This window comes from Scomber scombrus, chromosome 5, assembly GCF_963691925.1.
Source record: "Scomber scombrus chromosome 5, fScoSco1.1, whole genome shotgun sequence".
Classification (NCBI taxonomy): domain Eukaryota; kingdom Metazoa; phylum Chordata; class Actinopteri; order Scombriformes; family Scombridae; genus Scomber; species Scomber scombrus.
The window spans coordinates 2989527-3010395 of record NC_084974.1 but is presented as its reverse complement, the minus strand read 5'-3'; the positions used below and the strand labels follow the sequence as shown (position 1 = coordinate 3010395).

The window sequence follows — 20869 nt, the reverse complement described above, 5'->3', positions numbered from 1 at the left end:
CAAGTGTGAGTGAGTAGTGACCTTTTGGCCAGTGATAACCTAAAGATGAACTTAGCAGAAACACAATTCAGTTCTGCACATCCCAATCCGTGATTCTATCTTTACTGATCCTGCCGCATCAGTTTTATAAGTGGGAGCAGTTTTCTTCCATACTCTTCTCCTTGTGGAATCAGCTCCTTTCCAAGTGCAGCCTGGCAGATAATGGCTGTTTTGTTTAGTGGTAGATCTGCCTAAAGTACATAACATGAATTATTCATCTGCATCTCCAGATTGCACTGGAAAGCAATTGCAGGACAAACAGTTTGCCGACTTGAAGATGCATGTAAGGGGTCCTTGTCGCTGTAACACTACATATTTAGTGAAAGTGCCATGTTTTATTGATGCCAGCGTCCTGGCCTCACTTACTTTAGGATGCACCAACCTGACGACATTTTTCCCATGCTTCATTTCACTGTTATGAGGCGAGCGCATTGACATGCAAGAAACTATCAACGCTCTCATTGCCCGTCTGCCGTGGCTGTCCTCTGTGCCGCACATAACGCGCAGAGTAAATTTCTATTTAGATGCTCGTGTGGTGCGGTTTTTGAACATTTCTAGTTGGCGGTAAATGAGATGTCAGTAAATAATCACCACCTTCCCTATCTGCCTCCGGCTCGGGCTTCACAACTCTTTTTAGCCTGTTGAGAAGTTTTCTGCTGACTACAAGAGGAACTTCTACTTGACCCTTCTAACACATTTCCAAGCCAGTGAAGCTGCTCTTTGATTGTGAAGCCATGCTTATTCAAGGATATAATCTGCACAGCGCAGACATGAGTGGGGCCGTGCTAGGATGAGGGCTTTTAGATCAATGTGCTTCCCCTGAGAGCCGCTGACTTTTTGCACTAACAATAGTACAGCAACAGTGATTTTATTACAGAGGGGGTTTAAACACATCAGCTTTCTGCCAAGTGCAAGTAAAGAAAAGTAACCCAAGCTGTTCGAGGACACGGGAGCAAACATGGGTAGCTAAATGCTTCCTGTTCTTTGTTGCAAGCTTTATGTTTCAGGTTTGGAAAGTGTCATAATGTGTTACATTCTATGCCTCACAGTTAATGGAATAAAGTTTTAACACTTGAGAATATGACAACCCACTGCTTTCTCTTTGATACAGCTATTGACCTACTGGCACCCAATGTATTTCCCTGAATGTTATTTTTTGTAGGTTGTATTTGTCCTTATTTAAACCTATTTTTAACCAGAACCTAAATCTAAACCCCTCACACCTACTGTCTTTTCATTATACTGATACACCCAATGGTCACACTGTGATGTCATGTTTTGGGAGACTTATTTGAATAAAGTTGACATGGCCTAAATCGGCGAATCCCCACTAAGGGGGCGCAACCCTCTCCGGGTTGCGAAGCCCTCTTGATTTTAAGGGGTGTAATCATTTTAATGTGTTAAATATATCGTGAAGATAAGGGCGTGTGTAACGTGAACATCCTTCTTGCAGTATACATAGAGGTTAGCCAGCAACGGAAACAGGGAGCTGATGGAGAAATGGGAAGCGTCAGGGAGAAGAGACTGCAGGCCTGTGCAGTCCTCCTTGTGTGGATTTACAATGCTAAAAATATGGGTCCCTCAAGAAAAAGGTTGGGAACCACTGACCTAAATCATGTAATGGCTTTGTTGAAAGCATTATTAAGAGTTAGAAGTCCAATTTTAACTAGGTTTTCTAAACAGCAATCATGTAATTGACATTCACATGTCCATACGAACAATGTCCTTGCTAATCTCTGGCGTCAGTAAGTGCTAAGCAAAACCATGAACACACTAATGCTAGCTGACCACACAAAGCTTTCTGTATTTTCTGTAGTGTATGCCTTACTAGTATTCTATTAGTTGTGTGTTTCATATTTATCTGTCATTATCCCATTGCTGTACCATGTTGTGTACTGCGGACAGTAGGCAGCACAAGTACACTTAATAATAATAATGCATTTTATTTATAGGCAGCTTTCAAAGCACTGAAGGACATCTTACAAACATACATAAAAAACAAACAATAGAAAAACAGTGGTATGGTTTATCTCCATCTTCAAGAGAAAAATGGTTTAGCTCCATCTTCAAGAAAAAATAACAGCTGACTGCAAACTATTACTGCATATTACTACAAATGAAACCTCTCTGTATGTCCTTGGTCCTTTACAATCATGCAGGGGTTGAGGTTTGTTTATTGAGTATTTGAAAAATGTGGAACCTCATTTGAGAGAAGGCTGTAGGAGGAATCTGACCATGTAGCACTTTTTACAGGGCTACATGGCTCCATTTTTTCAGGTCTGTATTTACAGTCTGGGACTCATTCATGATTTACAGTTTAAAACCTCCTCTTATTTATCTTATTCTGGACCTTTATTCAGCCTCTATCTGAAACAGACAAACAAATGGCCAACACAAACAACCTCAGCAGCCATTTATAGACATGCTTAACAAGCTGACATCATCTCGTTACAACCATTGCACGTTCTGAAAATGCTTCTTAAGTTCTGAAATTGTTATGATGTTTAAGATGGGCATCTAATGTCATAACAGTATATACATAACAGAAAATCACAAAAAGCACAATGTATCCCCTTTTAGTTAAAAGTAACATTTTATAAATTTACTGGATTTTTTAACATTGGCAGGTTGGTTAAAGAGGAGGATGATGACGGTTTTCATCATGTTAAACTTTAAATGTTAAGTATTTTTGGCCACACTAGAAAGCGAGATGTGATAATTGTTTAAATGTGAATAATGGTGCACATTTTCAAACAGTTATTGAAGGCATTGCATGGTGCTGCACTTGTACGCACTCTGTTTGCCAGAGCTTCTTGTGTTTCAAATAAATGAGAGGGCTGCATTTCTTCACGCTGAAGAAATGCTTCACATCAAAGTTTGAAATCCAAGGCAAACATCTGTATTTATCACATGATACCTCCTGTAATTTGACCAGATGCTGGACAAGCTGCGGGATCGATGGATCAACACTGGTCTCTGGGAGAAGCTGGAACAGCGGAAAACGGTGATCACAGAGCCCCGTGGTGGTGGCAAGGGGGAATTTGACGAACTGCTTCACACTTATTACGATGCCATCAAATACTGTGTGGAAAGAGGTGAGACTGGTACACATCTTTCCACTGACCTTTAGACCAGCTGGTGGCTTTGCTCTATCACACTGAATCAGCCTGATTGGTGACTTGATGTCTGTTAATTAGAGCTAAAAACATTATTTTGATAGTCCAGTGCTTTCACAATTAGTCTAGCACGTAACTTTCTAAGAAGATAAGCGGTACCATTGAATGTGAAGTTTTTCATTTTCAAAATGCAATGACAGACATGAGATTATTTTACCTAGTAATTACAGCAGTGACAGTTTTGTTGGAAGGACGTAATCTCACAACTGTATTTCTTTATTATAGATGGCGCTCTGCTGATTGCAGTCTGTAGGGGTAAAGTGAGTGAAGGACTCGACTTCACAGATGACAATGCCAGAGCAGTGATCACTGTTGGAATCCCCTTCCCAAACATTAAAGACCTCCAGGTCAGTAGTAGATGATGAACAACTGAAATAGTCTGCAGCTATTCTACAGACTATTTCAGTTGTACATGCTTAAGATTAGAAATTGTTTAATCGTTTATAGAAGCCCTAATTAGAGATATTAAAAGTGTTTTCTTATGAATCTTACAACTACAAAAGATGTACTTCCTGAATTAAAGCAGAGGGATCAAATTAGAATGGTTTTACCATTTATAACTGTAAAAAATGACTCAAACACTGGATTAACAACTGATGACCAATATGGTGTAGGTATTTATTTATCTGTATTTATTTCCTTGGATCACCATTAGCGAGTACCAAGGTAGCAACTACTCTCCCTGGGTTACGTCATAATGCAAAACAATAGAGTAATAACATCGGAGGCAAAAGGGAACAAACAAAACTACATCAATCAACAACAATAAAAAAAACACCACCAACAACAACAATAATAACAACCCAAACTATATCTAAATAGTCAATTAAAGCATTTGATGCAAGTTCAAAAATGGTATTTATTCCACTAAAATAGCACATACAGTGACTAAGAATAAAATGACAAAGAATGGTCTTATAGTCACATATCCTGTAGCAAAACATTATTTAATCAGAGACAATCTGTAATTAGCAATTATTATAAGTACAGGAATCAGCCGGAGGTTCTGTTCTGTACCATCAGGTATTTCTTTCAACTCTTTTTTTAAAATGATTTTTATTTCAGGTATCTTAACCAACAGAAATCAATAGATGCTCTCAAGGCTCACCATTATCTCTACTTTTAGTTTATATTGCTCTTGGAACCTTGTGTCTCTAATAGTATTTATACAATGCATCATCAACATGAGTCCAGGTGTTGTTAAAACTGATACTATAATAACATTAGTGTCCAAGCAGTGTCTGTGAGGGTTCATTTTTTTTGGCAACCTTTTGTAATCCAATTAAATCAAAAAATATATCTCACAGACCTGCACACGCACACAAACCAACACCAAATAAGAGCATCCCCTTTTTGGTGATCCGTGAAAAAAAATCCCAGAGCGATGTTGCCGTGTCTGCCCCATCCTTAGCAGATAAAGTTGACCTTTAAGTTTCAGGCCGCCCCCAACCCCCACCGCCCATTCCTCTTCTCCCCATTTACTCCTCCACATCTTCCTGTCAGAGCACGACGAAGCTTTCACTAACCTGTTCTGTCAGTGTGGCAAGACGTGTGGGTGATTGAAGCTTCCCAGACCCCTTCACCTTAGCCAAAGCTGTCAGTTTCACCTCTGTCAGCTCTCAGGGCATTGCTACTTATTTTTAAAAAAATCAGATTTACCTTAACAAAGAAGTACGTTCTAAAAATGTTCTGTTTTGTATAAGCATTGTTGTTGTGGTATGGGAGAATGGACATGGAGATTAGAGTTTTTACCACACAGTGTTTGACGATAACACATGGCAGTATAGTTGAAAAGTAGCTGCTGTTAGCTGGTATTTTGTGCCAATACTCAATTCTTGAAATGGATTTTGTCTAAAAATTAAAACATATATACAATGATTTACACCACCATGGAACCCTGTAAGTCCTCTAGGAACAGTTACTGATGTTTCACCCCAGCCTCCAGAATCCATGAGCGGTCCACACAACAACTGTGCCCATGCACCTTGGAAATTAGGGCATCTTAGAAAAATATAAAACTTTTAAATCAAATATATCACTTTTTTTTTTTTTTTTTTTAAATGAGTAAATACATTGTGCAAAGGGTGCAAAATGAGTAGGCCTGAATATCGAATCTCAGTCAAATTTATGCTATCATCACACTCCATTACAAGACCCAAACCAACACTGAATTGATGCTGCTAACAAGTATTGTGTGTGTATCCAAAGCCTGATGTATCTTATTCCTCAGAGTAAACCTCCATTGTTGTACAAAAACTATGAAGGAGCCACAGTGTTGCACTGGGTGTCATGTTCCTTCATTACCATAAGCCAGCACACACATTGTAGTTCATTTTGACTCAATCCATAACCTACACACGCTGTAAATACACACTAGAGCACCAAATATTGATAACTTTGCCTCTGAAAATAGTCGTCAACTTATGCACTAGTATTTACAGTAAGCAGCTGTTATTACACTATAAATTACACTATATACATGCATGTGACCTTTTAAAAAAAAAATCCACATCTGGAGTGGAATGAATGGGCTTGGGGCTAACAGACACAGAAAGGGTATGGATGTCAGAAAATACACAATGGTTTGTCTTTTCATGGGATTTATTGACAATGAAAAAACACTTCTAGAATAAGGGTGGATTAAGAATATGTGATGTAAAGAAACATGAGTATATATAAACATACTCACAAGGCTAATAGAGATTCCCCATATATGTAAAACTTTTTGAGAGAGCACCAAATGTTTGTTAATCCATGGCTGCAAGTAATTCCCAAAACATTTGCTAAAAACTACAGGGGCCTGCTATTTTATGGAATTACTAAGCCTTTTTTTTTAAACAATGAAGCTGTATGTTAGTGAGCTGTTATGAAATATTTATCTCTGTGTTGAGTATGAGTGGAAGTGGAATCTTTGGGGAATCTCACAATTTGATTTGAGTCTGATTCTTGGTGTAATAATTCAATTCAGAATTGATTCTCAAATCCAAACAGATCCTCAACCTCACAGTGAATAGAAATAAGGTTCATTTCCTTAATACACTGAAATTCTACATGATTAATGTACTAGCAGTTGAGCTAAATGGTCTTAATAACTGTATTGTTTGGCGGACAAGAAAAAAAAGCAGAGAGTTCTGAAAAACAGAACTTGGCGTGTTCTTTCTGGAGTATTGATGTTAAGTCTCCAGCAGTGGAGAGCAGCCTCTCTGCTGCATTGTTTATAGTGGGAAATATTCCCACTCCAAAATATTGTATACAGGACTTTTGAAATGAAACAATGGACTGATTTATTTTCTTTACCTGATAAGAGTTTTGGAAGTTTTGGTAAGTTTTGGAGTGCTACAGTGTGTGTTGGCTAGTCCACTCGTTGCTTAGTGCTGGAGTTCTGTGCTCAGCTAACCTGGTCTCTGAGGGATGGCATATTCACCTTTGTCAAATGCTTGCCTTTTTTGAAAGTGAAGCTAATTCTAGCAGGTGTGCACTGTAAACCGTCCCGTTGCTGCACTGTTCTCTTGGTTGAGTTGCACCTTTTCCATTCTAACTACATATTGTTACTAATAACGATACCTTGTTCTGGTATTGGTACTGGCACCCACGGCCTTGCTCTGTTCTTAAAAGCCAATATATGGTATCACAGAACTCATATTTTGCTATAACTCTGCTGCATCAAGCTTGGGAAATAATGTGCCCGGTCTAGAGTAAAACAGGAGTTGAGTGGATGGAGCAGAACACCAGGGGGAGGATTGAGGAAGCCAAAGCTAGTTAGGGCCAAGGTGGAGCTGACCAAGCGTGAAGAGACGTGTGCATTTCTAATGACACATTCTGTGCTCCACTTTGTTTATTTGCTACATGTGCTCAGTTCCTCAGAGGACTCGCAGCCTCCTGCCACATCTTGTCATAATTGCGGCTGCTGTCGGATCAGGCGGGTGAGGCTGAGGGTGGTGACTGCTGTCACTATTTCATCTGTCTAACAAATGAATGTATTGCATGTAAATATAAGTCAAGTCTAAATATGGAATCTGCCTTATCCCATTTATCTGTGGATATTATTGTGTCCACCCAATTCAGACCTGAGAGATCATACACATTACTGCCTAGATCTCCAGTGTCTTTCTTTTTTCTTTTTCATCGCTTCTTCTTTGCATCATTCTTAATCTTTTAGCTTTGCTTCATGCTATATCTTTTCCCCTCCAGTTGTCTTTTTCCATCTCCACTTATCTCCTCTCCTCTTTCAGTAGCAGAGGCAGTGTGGCCCCTAGAGAAGCCCTGGGGGCTGTAAAGGTCTTTGATCTAACCCCATTACACCGCTGAGAGGATGGGGACACTGACACTAATGGCTGTCAAAGCCATGCAGCTAGCCCTCGTAGCATGCTAAACCAGCACTGATACAGCCGCAGTACTCTGTCAGAGAGATAATAGGGTCTTTTAAGGGGTCAGACCCACACACACACATATGCACATGTAATGGTGTATCCACTGCTAGAAAGCCAATACAATTACATTGTGACGATCAATGCCTTTGGAAGAGCAATTTAGTTTTACATTTGATTCTTATTGGTTAACACAGTTTCTGAGTAATGGTTCTATGTTGAAACAGAGGGGCCTATGTTGAAGTTGTTCAACGCATTAAATCCTTTTTTTGTCACTGAAATAGCAGCAAAATACCTTTTATTTTAAAAACAAAAAAACAAATGCAAAGCAGCTCCATTCAGTGTTCTCACTGATATAAACAGTTTGTTGGTGTTTATTTATTTTGTGCACTCAGTGTTTTAAACTATGCGTTAAACTGGAAGGTACTTCGACTGTTTCTATGATTGTAAATGGCCAAAAAGGCTATTTAATGTCAAAACTGATCCATTACAAAATGCCTGCATGGCTCCAATCTTGTGGACTAGTGCAGGACATTGTGATGCATAACTACATGAGCTGTTAAAGACCAAATAATAAAATTCTGTTTATAATATATTGCTAATATTTTACAATTCAGCTCCCCACATAGCATGCTATGTTAAATGAGACTCAAACTAGTATTCCATTGCATACTTTTACATTCCTCACACATCCCCATCCTGATAGCGACTAACTTTTCTTCTTTCTCCAATTTGTAAAAACATTTCTTTGTTGCAAAGCGATGGATTGCTGCAAAGCGAGCGCACAACGTGACTGATCAGTAACAGTTTGCTGACTAGATGATGGTCTAAACAACTGCTTCTCAAATAAATACCTGGCCTGTGTGATATCTGTGTGAGCACCATTTTTCCCCCTGTGGGTTAATGTATTCCATAAAAGTGTAATCATTTAATTTCGCTTGACATTAGTTAAGGCGGTAGGTCTCTCCTACATTACGCTGCAGGTCACTCTGCATTACCCTCCATTCAAGACTTAATAGTGTTACACTTTAACAGTGTTAGTGTGTTATGCTTTATGTTTCTTTAAACACATTCACACACATGAATTCTCTATATTATCACCTTGTAATATCCACACCACATGTCTCACACTAACACTAACTTAGAACAGTATATGTGTGCATATAGGCACACATACTGGACACACGCATGACATGTTCTTATGTTGTCACTTCCATGCACTAGTGCTAACATGTGCACATTTTCTTCAGCGCACACATGGTACCAGACATATTAACTCATTCATTCTGTGCCACACTCACACGGCAGCACCCCATTGCTAGGATAAGAGGTGTAAGCCCAGCTTCTCTCCATTTAAACTACTCCAGCACTCTAGATGCCTGCATGGACTGCATTCCCAGACAGACATAACTCTTAGACTCTACAGCCTAAGCACATAGCATGGCATTTTACTGGCCTGTTGTGTTATTGTGACAAAGATCAAAGGTTGAACTTGAAAAGTCCTCTGCAGAGAAAGCTCTGCCAAAGGTGGTATTACATTTATGTTGAGTTTTTCCAATGGCATGTTTAGCAGTGAGCAGTCACGTCCTGTGTGAGTGAGTCAAACAATAAGTGGCTTTAACAAGCAATAAAAAGACACAACTGATAAGGCATCTCTCTTAGTTTAATGATGGGCTCAGCCAACCTCTTGCTGTTGCCCTTTATTAAAGACAACCACGAAAGCATTTTAATTCTAAGGCTTCTGAGCATGTAAAATGGATGGATAAAGGGGATTTTGGAGGAATGTTGAAGAGTTCATGGAAATCATCAAAAAGAGAGGATGATGGATGCCCAAGCACACTCAATACACTGTACATATGGCTTTATATTCAGCCACTGAAGGAATACTATATAATGCATGCTTACCAGTTTACATGTCCTTGTCAGCACTGCAGGCCACGTTTAGAAAACGCCTTAGTTGTCTTTTACCGATGCACTTTCAACCATTAATTCGCCCTTTTTAAAAAAGTTAGTCTTTTATTTTACAATATCTTACTTTAACAAATATAAACGTGTTCTACAAAGTTAAACTTCTGAATCAAAACATCCATGAGTAAAAAGGCCCATGAGACTGACACAAGTCTGACTCAAAACTGAAATGAGACAGAGACAAGTCCGAGTTAAAACACCCACGAGACTAAAACTAGTCTGAATCTAGACACCCAATGAGACTAAAACAAGTCTGAATCTAAACACCCATGAGACTAAAACAAGTCTGAGTCTAAACACCCACGAGACTAAAACTAGTCTGAATCTAGACACCCAATGAGACTAAAACAAGTCTGAATCTAAACACCCATGAGACTAAAACAAGTCTGAGTCTAAACACCCACGAGACTAAAACTAGTCTGAATCTAGACACCCAATGAGACTAAAACAAGTCTGAGTCTAAACACCCATGAGACTAAAACAAGTCTGAGTCTAAACACCCATGAGACTAAAACAAGTCTGAGTCTAAACACCCATGAGACTAAAACAAGTCTGAATCTAAACAGCCATGAGACTGAGACAAGTCTGAATCTAAACACCCATGAGACTGAGACAAGTCTGAGTCTAAACACCCATGAGACTGAGACAAGTCTGAGTCTAAACACCCGTGAGACTGAGACAAGTCTGAATCTAAACACCCATGAGACAGAGACAAGTCCGAGTTAAAACACCCACGAGACTAAAACTAGTCTGAATCTAGACACCCAATGAGACTAAAACAAGTCTGAATCTAAACACCCATGAGACTAAAACAAGTCTGAGTCTAAACACCCACGAGACTAAAACTAGTCTGAATCTAGACACCCAATGAGACTAAAACAAGTCTGAATCTAAACACCCATGAGACTAAAACAAGTCTGAGTCTAAACACCCACGAGACTAAAACTAGTCTGAATCTAGACACCCAATGAGACTAAAACAAGTCTGAGTCTAAACACCCATGAGACTAAAACAAGTCTGAGTCTAAACACCCATGAGACTAAAACAAGTCTGAGTCTAAACACCCATGAGACTAAAACAAGTCTGAATCTAAACAGCCATGAGACTGAGACAAGTCTGAATCTAAACACCCATGAGACTGAGACAAGTCTGAGTCTAAACACCCATGAGACTGAGACAAGTCTGAGTCTAAACACCCGTGAGACTGAGACAAGTCTGAATCTAAACACCCATGAGACTGAGACAAGTCTGAGTCTAAACACCCATGAGACCAAGACAAGTTTGAGTCAGAGCACCCTGGAGACAGAAAGGACATAAAGAATATTTTTCTAGAGACCCAATTTGAGACTGAGAACATAGACCTTCCATGCCATTGAGAACTCTGGCATTTTGCAGTGGTAAACCTCAGCCTTCACATATGTAACATCTAACAGCTTGACTTTACTAGTCCTTTAATGTTTTGAATTAACAGTTTCTTCTCAGTGGAACCTAAGTATAAGTAAGATTTGGCGTGTAGCCGTGGTGTGAGCTGATCCATGAGCATGTTGTGAAGTGTGTTTGTCTGATGTCTTTGTGAGTGTGTATGCACATGCACACTTATGCCGTCTTCAAGATGAGCCACTCAGCTGTCAGCTCAGCCACTTGTGGCAGATGAGGCGCTCAGCAATCTCAGTGACAGGCACAAGATGTCCCGGACTGCCAGGGGCGTGCACACTGACGCACACACACACACACACACACAGCCTGTGTAAAATGTAGCTCAAACAGATGCGCTCAGCTGCGAATCATGCCTAGTGGTCAAATATATGTTTTTAGGGATGAACAGGTAGCTGTAGAGGACGAGGCCAAAGCAAGCGAGTGATCTCTTGACATTTTAACTAATCCCTTCTAGCTTGTGGTTTCTTGCACATTTGTGAGATTTGCTAGCAGCCAGGATTGGCTTTTTCACATATGCTACCTGTCATGTTAGATTGGACGATGACATGGTACAGAGCAGGGATGTGATGGCTCGAACGCTGAAATGGACTGTGATTGGATTTAGATGACACAGCCGGCTGGAGGCTACTGGCCTTTCTGTTCGAGCTGCGGGTTTAGAAGTGGATTCTTTAACTGCTTTGGCGTCTCATACTGTACATTGGCAAACATCTTACCTTAAAGCCAGCAGCATTTATAAGACTTCCACACAGCCATATGCTTTGTCTCCAAAGGCTGCCTGCTACACTGTTGGATATTCAGAGATAAAACACGTGATTTTGAGTCTTCCCACTAGCCCAGACCAGCATTTTGTCAATGTCAGTTTAATGTTTTCCTCAGTGGCAGGTGTTGCACGGTTGTTTGAATGCTTCATAGGTGAGGTGTGATTAGTCATAGTCCAACTTTGGGGTGACATTTAAGATATCCGTTGACTGCGCTTGTTTGTTTATGTACACAAGCTCAGACAGGCCACGGTGGCATTGCGTGATGCGCGTGAGGGAACAGGCTGTACCTGCCACGGCCCTGTGTTTGGTGGCTCTGGGCGAACACACGGTACCTGTCAAAAGCAGTTAGAGCCCCGTTCAGCAACCTGCCCTGCATGGCAACCCGTCAGACGCCAGCTGAACTTTTCACTTGTCAATTCGAAAAGGTTAGCACTAAAATCAGCAGCGACAGATGCAAATGGATGGATGCTTTCCTGGCATTTCTGTACAGGGACGCTTCATGTTGCGTAGACCACCTCGTCTGCCCCCTCAAAGCGACGCTCTACACTGTCATGGCCTCTCTTTAGCACCTCCATTCCCCTTTCAGAACACATCTGTCTGTGAGGGCAGGTAATCTCTAAACACTTAAGGCCCTCAATAGTATTTGGGGTTTTGGTATTTGGTGTGCCCTAGATCGCCCACTTGTTTTCCCCTTCATGGCTCACATTATTCCCATTAGTTCTCCACCAGATGTGTTATGTTATGGATTTTTTTCTCCCTCTAGAACAGGTTTCAGTTCAGTTCAGGGCTGTTTGCAAATGTCAGCCGCATCACATTTCACAAATGATTGCCGGTGGCAAAATGCAGGTAATGCCAGACATACGGGGACTCCAGACTGATGCATAGGTCACAAGTGTTCCATTTGTTTTCATTAGTAATCATATCAAAATTAGCTGTAAAGGGAATTATCTCACAAAACTAGCCCCAGCAATGTTGTGGTTACATTGTACCTGAACTCCAGACCACATTGATGGGTTTTTGTTTTTTTGGGTTTTTTTTTCCCAGATTATTTTTTGACCATTATTGTTAGCTGATAGTAAAAACAGACAGGAAAATTCACACAAGAGATGACATTTAACATAATGATTTTGCTATTATAACATTATGCGTCATAGCCACCAGGCTAGTGATTGATTTTAATACCTCAAATTTCTTCCTCTTCTGTGTCCTGACTTTTTTAATACTTCATGTTTAATCATCTTTTGGGATTTGCCTGAGGATCTTACTGGAAAATTGTAGAATAAGCTAAAATAAATAGAAAGAGCATCAATAAAAAGAATAAAGAACAATAAATAATAGGTACACAAGCATTAAAAAAACAATAGTAGTAAAAAATATAGTATATACCGTATAGTAAAAAATAGTAACATTATGTACAAACAGTTCAGTACTTAAATTCTCAAAAGTTAAAAGTAATGTTGTTTTATAGACCTAGTATTTATGGTTATTTATAAGTCACATGACTAATAGATGGACTACAGAAATGAAACAACCCTTAGACACCACCCTGATGTGAAACGTGTTTGCTGGAGAAGACTGGAGAAGAGTTGTGCGATGTTTTAAAATGTGATTTGCTGTATTATTCTGACTTGCGGTTTCAGGTGGAACTGAAGATGAAGTACAATGACCAGCACTGCAAGTCCAGAGGTCTTCTCCCAGGCAACCACTGGTATGAGATTCAGGCCTACCGAGCTCTAAACCAGGCCCTGGGGAGGTAAATGTGTCTCCTACATCTAGGTTGTCATTGAAATTTTTACTCTTGACAAGTCTGTCTTTTACACTTAAACCTTAAAAATGTGATTTTTCTAGGTGTATCCGCCACAAGAATGACTGGGGAGCCCTGATTTTAGTGGATGACCGTTTCAGGACTAATCCTAATAAGTACATCAAAGGTATTCATAAATTCTTCATAGAGTGTGAACAACAGCTGACTTTATCAAACTGCACAGCCTCTCAGTGTGAACACTAGATGGCAATAGTTATCCATTATGAGAATTTTGGCAAAGTGTGTTTTTTTTTCTCAGATGTGTGTGTGTCTTTTGTATCTCAGGTCTTTCCAAATGGGTCCGCCAGCTCGTCCAGCATCACGACACCTTCAACAATGCCATGCAGTCTCTGGTATCCTTCTCTGAAATGCAACAGAAGACGGAGGTGTCCCCTGCAGACAGCCAGATATCTAGCTCTACTCTCTGTTCTCCAAGCAGTCAAGTGCCAGTCACTATAGAGGGACAGTGTCCGCCCAAAGCCTCAGAACCTCAAACACCCCACCCATCAGTTAAACCTCCCGAGCCCCAGCAGGATACAAGTCCCCTAAACTTCCAATTTTTTTCTCGCACACAGTTGAAAACTGAACAAAATGGAAAAGCAGGTGAGTGTTGATGGGAGAGCGATATTGCTGCAAGGTTAATATCTCTCTCAAATCTTATCCAGTGTCCAAAAGGCATAGCAATTTTATATTTTAGAAAACAAATACAGGTGTTAAATGATAAGGCTGGCTGTCATTTTATAATTATCTTATCGTCAACAAATCCTGCGAAAGACTAAAATCAATGTGTTAGTTCATCTCTCAATACTTCCCTACACTGTCTCTATCTTTTAGCCCCAAACCTATTTGTTCCACTTCAGATTTAGATTTTTAAAACCAGAGCACACTTACAGCACATAGTATCATTTTTACAGAGCCTCACTAAATCCCTCAAAACAACTGGGCATTGTAGTTACTCAAACAGGAGGAAATTTAGGTTGTTTTTTTTTTTTTTTTCATATTATTTTGCCACCCAGTTCAGTTCATCGCCGGTTTTGGTCTTTTCATGGGATATGACGATAACAAAAACACAGAATATCCCCAGCCTCATCCCTTAAGCATGAATGTGGGAGTGGGTGTGTTGTTTTTTGCTGCTATGGTGGAGCAACATTAAAGAGTTAAAGTTCATCTCAGAAAAGCCTTTTGTTTTGAGATTTAAGATGTGTGAGAAGCTTTCAAAAGTGACACCACAACTAAAGAAAAAGAGTGTTTGACTCTGCGTTGGCACACAGACACAATCATACGACTACATACCGGTTTATAGGATGAATTTTAATATTTGGTTTTATTCTATTTAATTCATAATAGAGCTGTGATGGAGAAGTCTATGTTTCTCTTAAGTGGAAAAATGAATTAATCAAAGCTGTTAGCCAGTAGAACCACACAGCTCCCACACTGTCTGGGGCTCCATTCGGTTTCCTTTCTGCATGAATATGACAATTAAAGCCGCACTGCTTTTTAACAGACAGCAATCAAAAGGAACATGTCTTTTTTTTTTGTGCTCAAGGATGTATGAGCATGACATCACCACAAGAAAATATGCCGAGGTGACGTGTTTGCACATTGCCTTGGCGAGCACCCATTGTCTTTGGGGTCATGACAAGGTTGAGCTGTTTGCCCAGTTTTCAGTGTGGTGTGGTGGATGGGGTGGTAGCAGGGCAGTAGCAGATTCCCCCCCTCTCCTCCTCCTCCTCCTCCTCCTTCTCCACCCCCCACGGTTGAGGGTGGGTGGGGTGCGGGGGCCATGGGATCAGTTGAGTGGCTTGCCTCATTACTGTAAGGTCTTTTGCGTGCCTGAGTGGCGCTGGAGCGAGCTGATGAGCAGATGTTGGACTGTTGCTTTTAATTAAATCCCCTTGACCTTTGTTTGGGTTATATTGAGCGTAAGCCCACATTTATATCTTTCTTTAAAAAAAAAAAAAAAAAGCCTTGGCAGCCAGGGTACTCTGCATACCAGTCTCATTTCATAGTGAGATTTAAAAGGTTCTTTGTGAGACTTAACATGTTTGCACTGCTGTCTTTGTCAAAGTTCAGTTATATGTTAGTATAAGGTTACTAAATACACTGAATTTGTAAGATATAATGAATGTTGTGTCCTTGATGCAGAACGGTTGAAGAAGATGCAGAGTCCCTCTGCAGGGCCACTCTCCCATCCAAAAAGAGCAACTCAGGCCTTCTACCAAATGTTCACCTCCAGTCCCATCAGCAATCGCTTCAAGAAGCCAATCTTTAAGGAGAAAGGGCCCAGTAATTCCTGCCAGCAATTTGAAGCAGCTCTTCCTGAGCCCATAGAAGAACTACTCCTTCCCTCTCCACAAAAGAAGACTGATCCTAAACCAGCAGCTGTAGAGGGGTCCAGTGAGGTCAAAGGGGAACCACACACCCTGGCTACAGTAACAACCCCTCCCAGCTGTAAAAGCGAACCGCTCCCGGCAGACAATCCAGATGAAGACGAAGAGGATGAGGACAAGACTGTCTTCTTTACCCCGGAACTTTTTGAGGGTGATGTAGAGGAAGGCAGCCCGCACAAAGAGACAAAGACAGAGTCACCTACCAGGAATGTTTTAGAGGCAGAGAGCCCAGTTCTGTTGTCAGAAGAACTTTTTCGCTCTGAGCAGACTCAAGGGCAAGCCTCTATGTTTGATGGACAGAGAGCTATTTCAGACAGTGAGGAAAGTGCAGAGCTGTCACAGGGACAGAAAGAAGTCAAAGGACAGACACAAGGTGAGGAGGGAGAGCAGGTGAAAACACAGAGCAGGCAGACAAGCAGTAAGCTCCGCAGACTGTCCAGGTCCAGACAGAAAGCTCCCCCCACTCCAACAGGTAACTAACAACTCACAAGACACTTTGTGAACTAAGCAGAATGTCTTACATGTAAATAATATATTCATTGCATATACATGGCAAATATTGTCCCACTAGACTAGAGCAATGTGCAATTTCTTCTAATATGCTGCATACAGTTGATGCCATCGCTGCATAATATTCATATTTGTTTCCCCAACATGTTGTTGATGTTTCTCAGTTAATCATGTAGAAGCGAGTATGTTACAACTGCCTCAGGCATCCAGCCCCCACACTATTACCAAAATAAAGTCAATGATGAGTCTTCAGCCAAGCCAGACCCCATCTCAGATCAGCTCCTTATGTTGTGTGACAGCACATCTTATTAAGGCCATTAAAGCTCGTTCCGAGTTAAAAAAAACAAAAAAACGTATGCAACTAACCAACATTATTGAAATTGCAGCGCTGATTGAATGCACATTTTAACAAATCATTAAAATACAAAAGGAAGAACTCATTTGTTTTCTTGAGAAGTAGGTAATCATTTAGCTCTGTTTTAATGATGTATTCTCAGATCGTGTGTGAGGAGCACAAATGCTTTAGACATGCCTGAGTTCATTTAAAGATGAAGCCTTTATTTTTTTCCATTGAAAAAATATATAATAATTATGTGCTGTAAACTTTAGTGGTATTAGTGTGTGGATGCACATTTGTCTGACCAATTCAAACATTCATACTTTCTATGAAATCACAATAAAATTAAATGTTAGCATTCCATTTGTTTTTTCTCAATTCTTTCTTAACATGTTTTTTTCCCCAGGACCCTCTACCTACATTGGCATGTTTTAATAGTGTATTTAGAATTCATATTATTTACCTAATAAAAGTAGTAGTACCACATCTCTCTACTAAAGGAAGGCATCTCTTACTGTATGTATGTCCTTCACATATATCATGAATGTTTATCCAATCAACTCCACACTTGATAGGTGTATGGCTGGGGACCCAAAGAAGTGCCGTTTTGAATTTGATGCAGTTTGGACATGCAATACAATTAATACTAATAAACTTAATAAACCAGTGATCAGGGAGCTGCTCCACTTTGTGCAGGGGCAGTGTGGATCTTAAGGTCGAGTCACTCCTGCAGGTCAGGGAGAGAGCAGAGACGAGGTGTGACATGAGTCAGAGACTTGAAGTGCTTTAAAGAGAGAAAAGTAGACAATGAAAACAGAGCTTTTAATCAAGAATGGACACTTTGACCCCATGTCTAGACAGAAAACATAGGGACAGCAGCATGTTTAGCAGATCAGCAGTGAGTGACTACACAGGAGGTGTTCAAGTACACGGATGATACACAATGACTGTAGTTACGTATGTAAAACAAAGGAAGTACTTTCCATAGGCTTTTCAAAACCAGTTTGTCTCATATGCTCCGAGACCATGGCAATTGTAAAGTGCATATGAGACAGTGCAGTATATGTTACCCAAAAATGTACCCAATTATGTTCTCATCAGTCATTTACAGTATAATTCCCATATTTGTAGCCCTTTGTTATTTCATTTAAGTATAATTCACTGACATTCAGATCTTGACCTTTTTGTACTTTATTTGTAAAGGAACAACAACAGTGTCTATTTGTGACCTACACTTGTACAATATGTATGTGTAATCAGGAGTTTAATGGCCATATTTGATTGTTTGAGTCTGAGGAGATGAGGTCATTTAATCAAGCCAATGCTAAATGCAGAATCATCAAACAGGCTAAGTTGAAGGGAGGCAGAAAAATGAGATTAAACATGATTACACTGATGTGATTTGTCTCATTACAGCGCAAACTTCACCAATGTGTGATTTGCGCAGACAAGCAGAGTAGACAAGTGTTCCATTAAAGCCTTTCTTTGCTCATCAACTGCCTTCCCAAGACCCTTGTATATGTAATCGTGCATGACCACTCGTTAACATCATCAAAACACAGAGCGTGGAGAGGCCGGAGAATGTGTGTTAAAAGCACTTAATAGGGAGCCCGCATTACTGAAAGACTCAGTAATGGCTGTGAATGACTGTGTTTTTTCCCATTATCCTAATTGAGCTTTTCCCCCCGAACTCCAAATCATTAAAGCTACACTAAGAACATTTTTATTTAAAAGATACACAGGACTGAGCCAAAATCACACAGTGGAAAAAAAAACATCCCATACTCCCTATATTCATTCCCACAGATTTGTGCTGTTTGCCCAAATTTGCCCAAAATTGTGACATTGGAAATGGTCAACACTGTACACTGACCAATCAAAAGTTCAGAGGGATATGTAAATGACTATTATGTCTACTTTTCACAACAGCAGGGAGTCTTATTTTTATTTCAAACAAATGCTTTGTCTGGAAAATTTAAACTCACTACAGCTGTGATGATGGTTCAGCAACATTTATTCCTCATCACGGGTATGTGTACCCCAGTGAGTACTTCTGCGGTTACAGAAGTAAGGGGGGAGAAGAATGTGGTAGTATCATTTTCATGTTTTCACTGCTGATAAAATATGAATTATTTTCATTGACTAACAAAAAAAGGGCTACAAAATGATATCTAGCTCAGGAAAACAGGTCTGGCTCTCTAAAAAGTAACATATGTTTTACTTGACAGGTGGCAGCTATGGAGCAAAGAGTTTAGGGAGAGTCAGTCTTCAGCAGATTGAGATGAGGAGAAGCCAGAGGAGGACAGACAAGGCCAGAGCAGATCTTGAGTTAAAGGTACAGACCGTGGATTTAAAGAGCAGACCGTCCAGAGCCAGAACTGTCAGAGTCAACAGCTCAAGAACAGACACAGCTGAGGCACATCATCTGCCAGAGGTTCAGGAAGATGGCTGGATTACCCGCCAACATACAAGTGTAAACGTCAGTGTGACTGAGTCAGACAAGTCCTCTGTGGGTGTGAGGGAACATATGGCTCTTAAAAAATTACCCACCACACCTGTCAGTTCCAAAAGGGTTGAGTTTGACATTGTGACTCCTAAACAAGAAGATATAGAAGGTCTGCAAGAAGCTGGAGCAGCATGTGGTCCTTCCAGTCCACTAGTGGATGCTCCTGGAAGTCAGCACAACAAATCAAAAGGTAAACTGAACAATCCATATATGTACATACCAGTATTCAAATCCTTTTAGTGCTGGAGAAAGTTGAGCACTGCAGTTAATAATGCACCCCGAAAATACATTACTGTTAAGCATTGTGCCTATTGCTGTACTACTGGCACTGATCGATATCTTCTTCTCCAGCTATTTTCAAAGACTGAGACCTTTCAATCATGTCTTCATACTATAGGCTTAAAGTATAAAAATAATCTTCCTTAAAACACCAATTTACAGCTCAGACTATTGTGGTTGATTTAGTTTTAGGCCTGTCTCAACGTTAATGGTGTGACTAACATGAATCACCTTTTTACAGATATTATCTGACACCTCATATAAATAAATAAGTAATAAGTAAATAATCAGAAATATTTGTAATAGCCTTTTTTTTTTTTTAAATTCTTCCCTTTTAAATGAATTAAGCTTTGTCTATGAATAGTAATCGATTACATAACCACCTATCATCAAGTAATTAAGTATTGGCTAGCTGGATGCAATACTTACATAAAACACTTAAAAAAAAAAAAATGAAATAATGAAGCTGCATCCCAATGGAGAGATTTTTTGTTTTAGTTAGATCTTATTTTAGTGTACAAGTGGATAGTTGGATTTCTTTCTTTGAATATGAGGCCAAGACTGTTGTATGTTTCATAAAATGTATTCTAGATTGTTTTGTCAGTGGGTTATCATCCCTTAAAATCGAATGTTTAGCTGGTGAATGTCATTAAAGTATGCATGAACTATCTATATGTACTTCCAGATGATTACTGGATTTCATAAGGGAAATCTACGTAGATCCATAAAGCAGCAATGCAGTGCTATTTGCCGGAATACTGTTAATTGTGTTTGCCAGAATATTCTTTTACATATTATGATCTTCCAGTGTCATTTGTACTTATTTTGTGGCTAATTTATTTATGTAAAATTACAGATGCATTTTGTATGTTACGTGTGTCTTTTTTCAACCAAGCTATAAAAGTACAGAGGTCTTGCAAGCAGAAACGCAGGAGATTTAACAAGAACTCTCCAAAAAGAAAGGTAAACTGAAGCAGGTCATCATGATTTTTTTTTCTCTCCCATCAAATAACAGTGAGCTTTTGGCTTTGGCGTGTTACTTTATTTTGCTTTTATTATTTCATATAATAACTTTCAAACATAAAGGCACACACACAAGCAGGTAAAGCAATGAATGTTGACACAGATCAGTGCTGTGTTGGTCGCACACACACCTGCACTGATGGTTGTTGCATCTAGTCTTTTTCTTTGTGTTCTGCAGAGAAGCAAAGAGAGAAAACAAAGTGATTGTAATCTGTGAGTCATATCACACATTGCACATCCTGTGTGAACTGTGTTAAATTCAGAGCTGTGTC

General features: G+C 39.8%; 1 protein-coding gene across 1 annotated transcript in view; it reads left to right on the top strand.

Moving 5' to 3' along the window:
- The window catches only part of brip1 (BRCA1 interacting helicase 1), a 41117-nt gene extending 24029 nt beyond the window's left edge, over positions 1-17088 (top strand). Inside the window, exons 15-20 of the mRNA XM_062419137.1 lie at positions 2975-3134; positions 3441-3562; positions 13389-13501; positions 13597-13679; positions 13838-14155; positions 15698-17088. Coding sequence (XP_062275121.1) covers positions 2975-3134; positions 3441-3562; positions 13389-13501; positions 13597-13679; positions 13838-14155; positions 15698-16422 — 1521 coding nt within the window. The 3' untranslated portion in view covers positions 16423-17088. The remainder of the gene's footprint in view (positions 1-2974; positions 3135-3440; positions 3563-13388; positions 13502-13596; positions 13680-13837; positions 14156-15697) is intronic.
- Positions 17089-20869: the final 3781 nt, after the last annotated feature.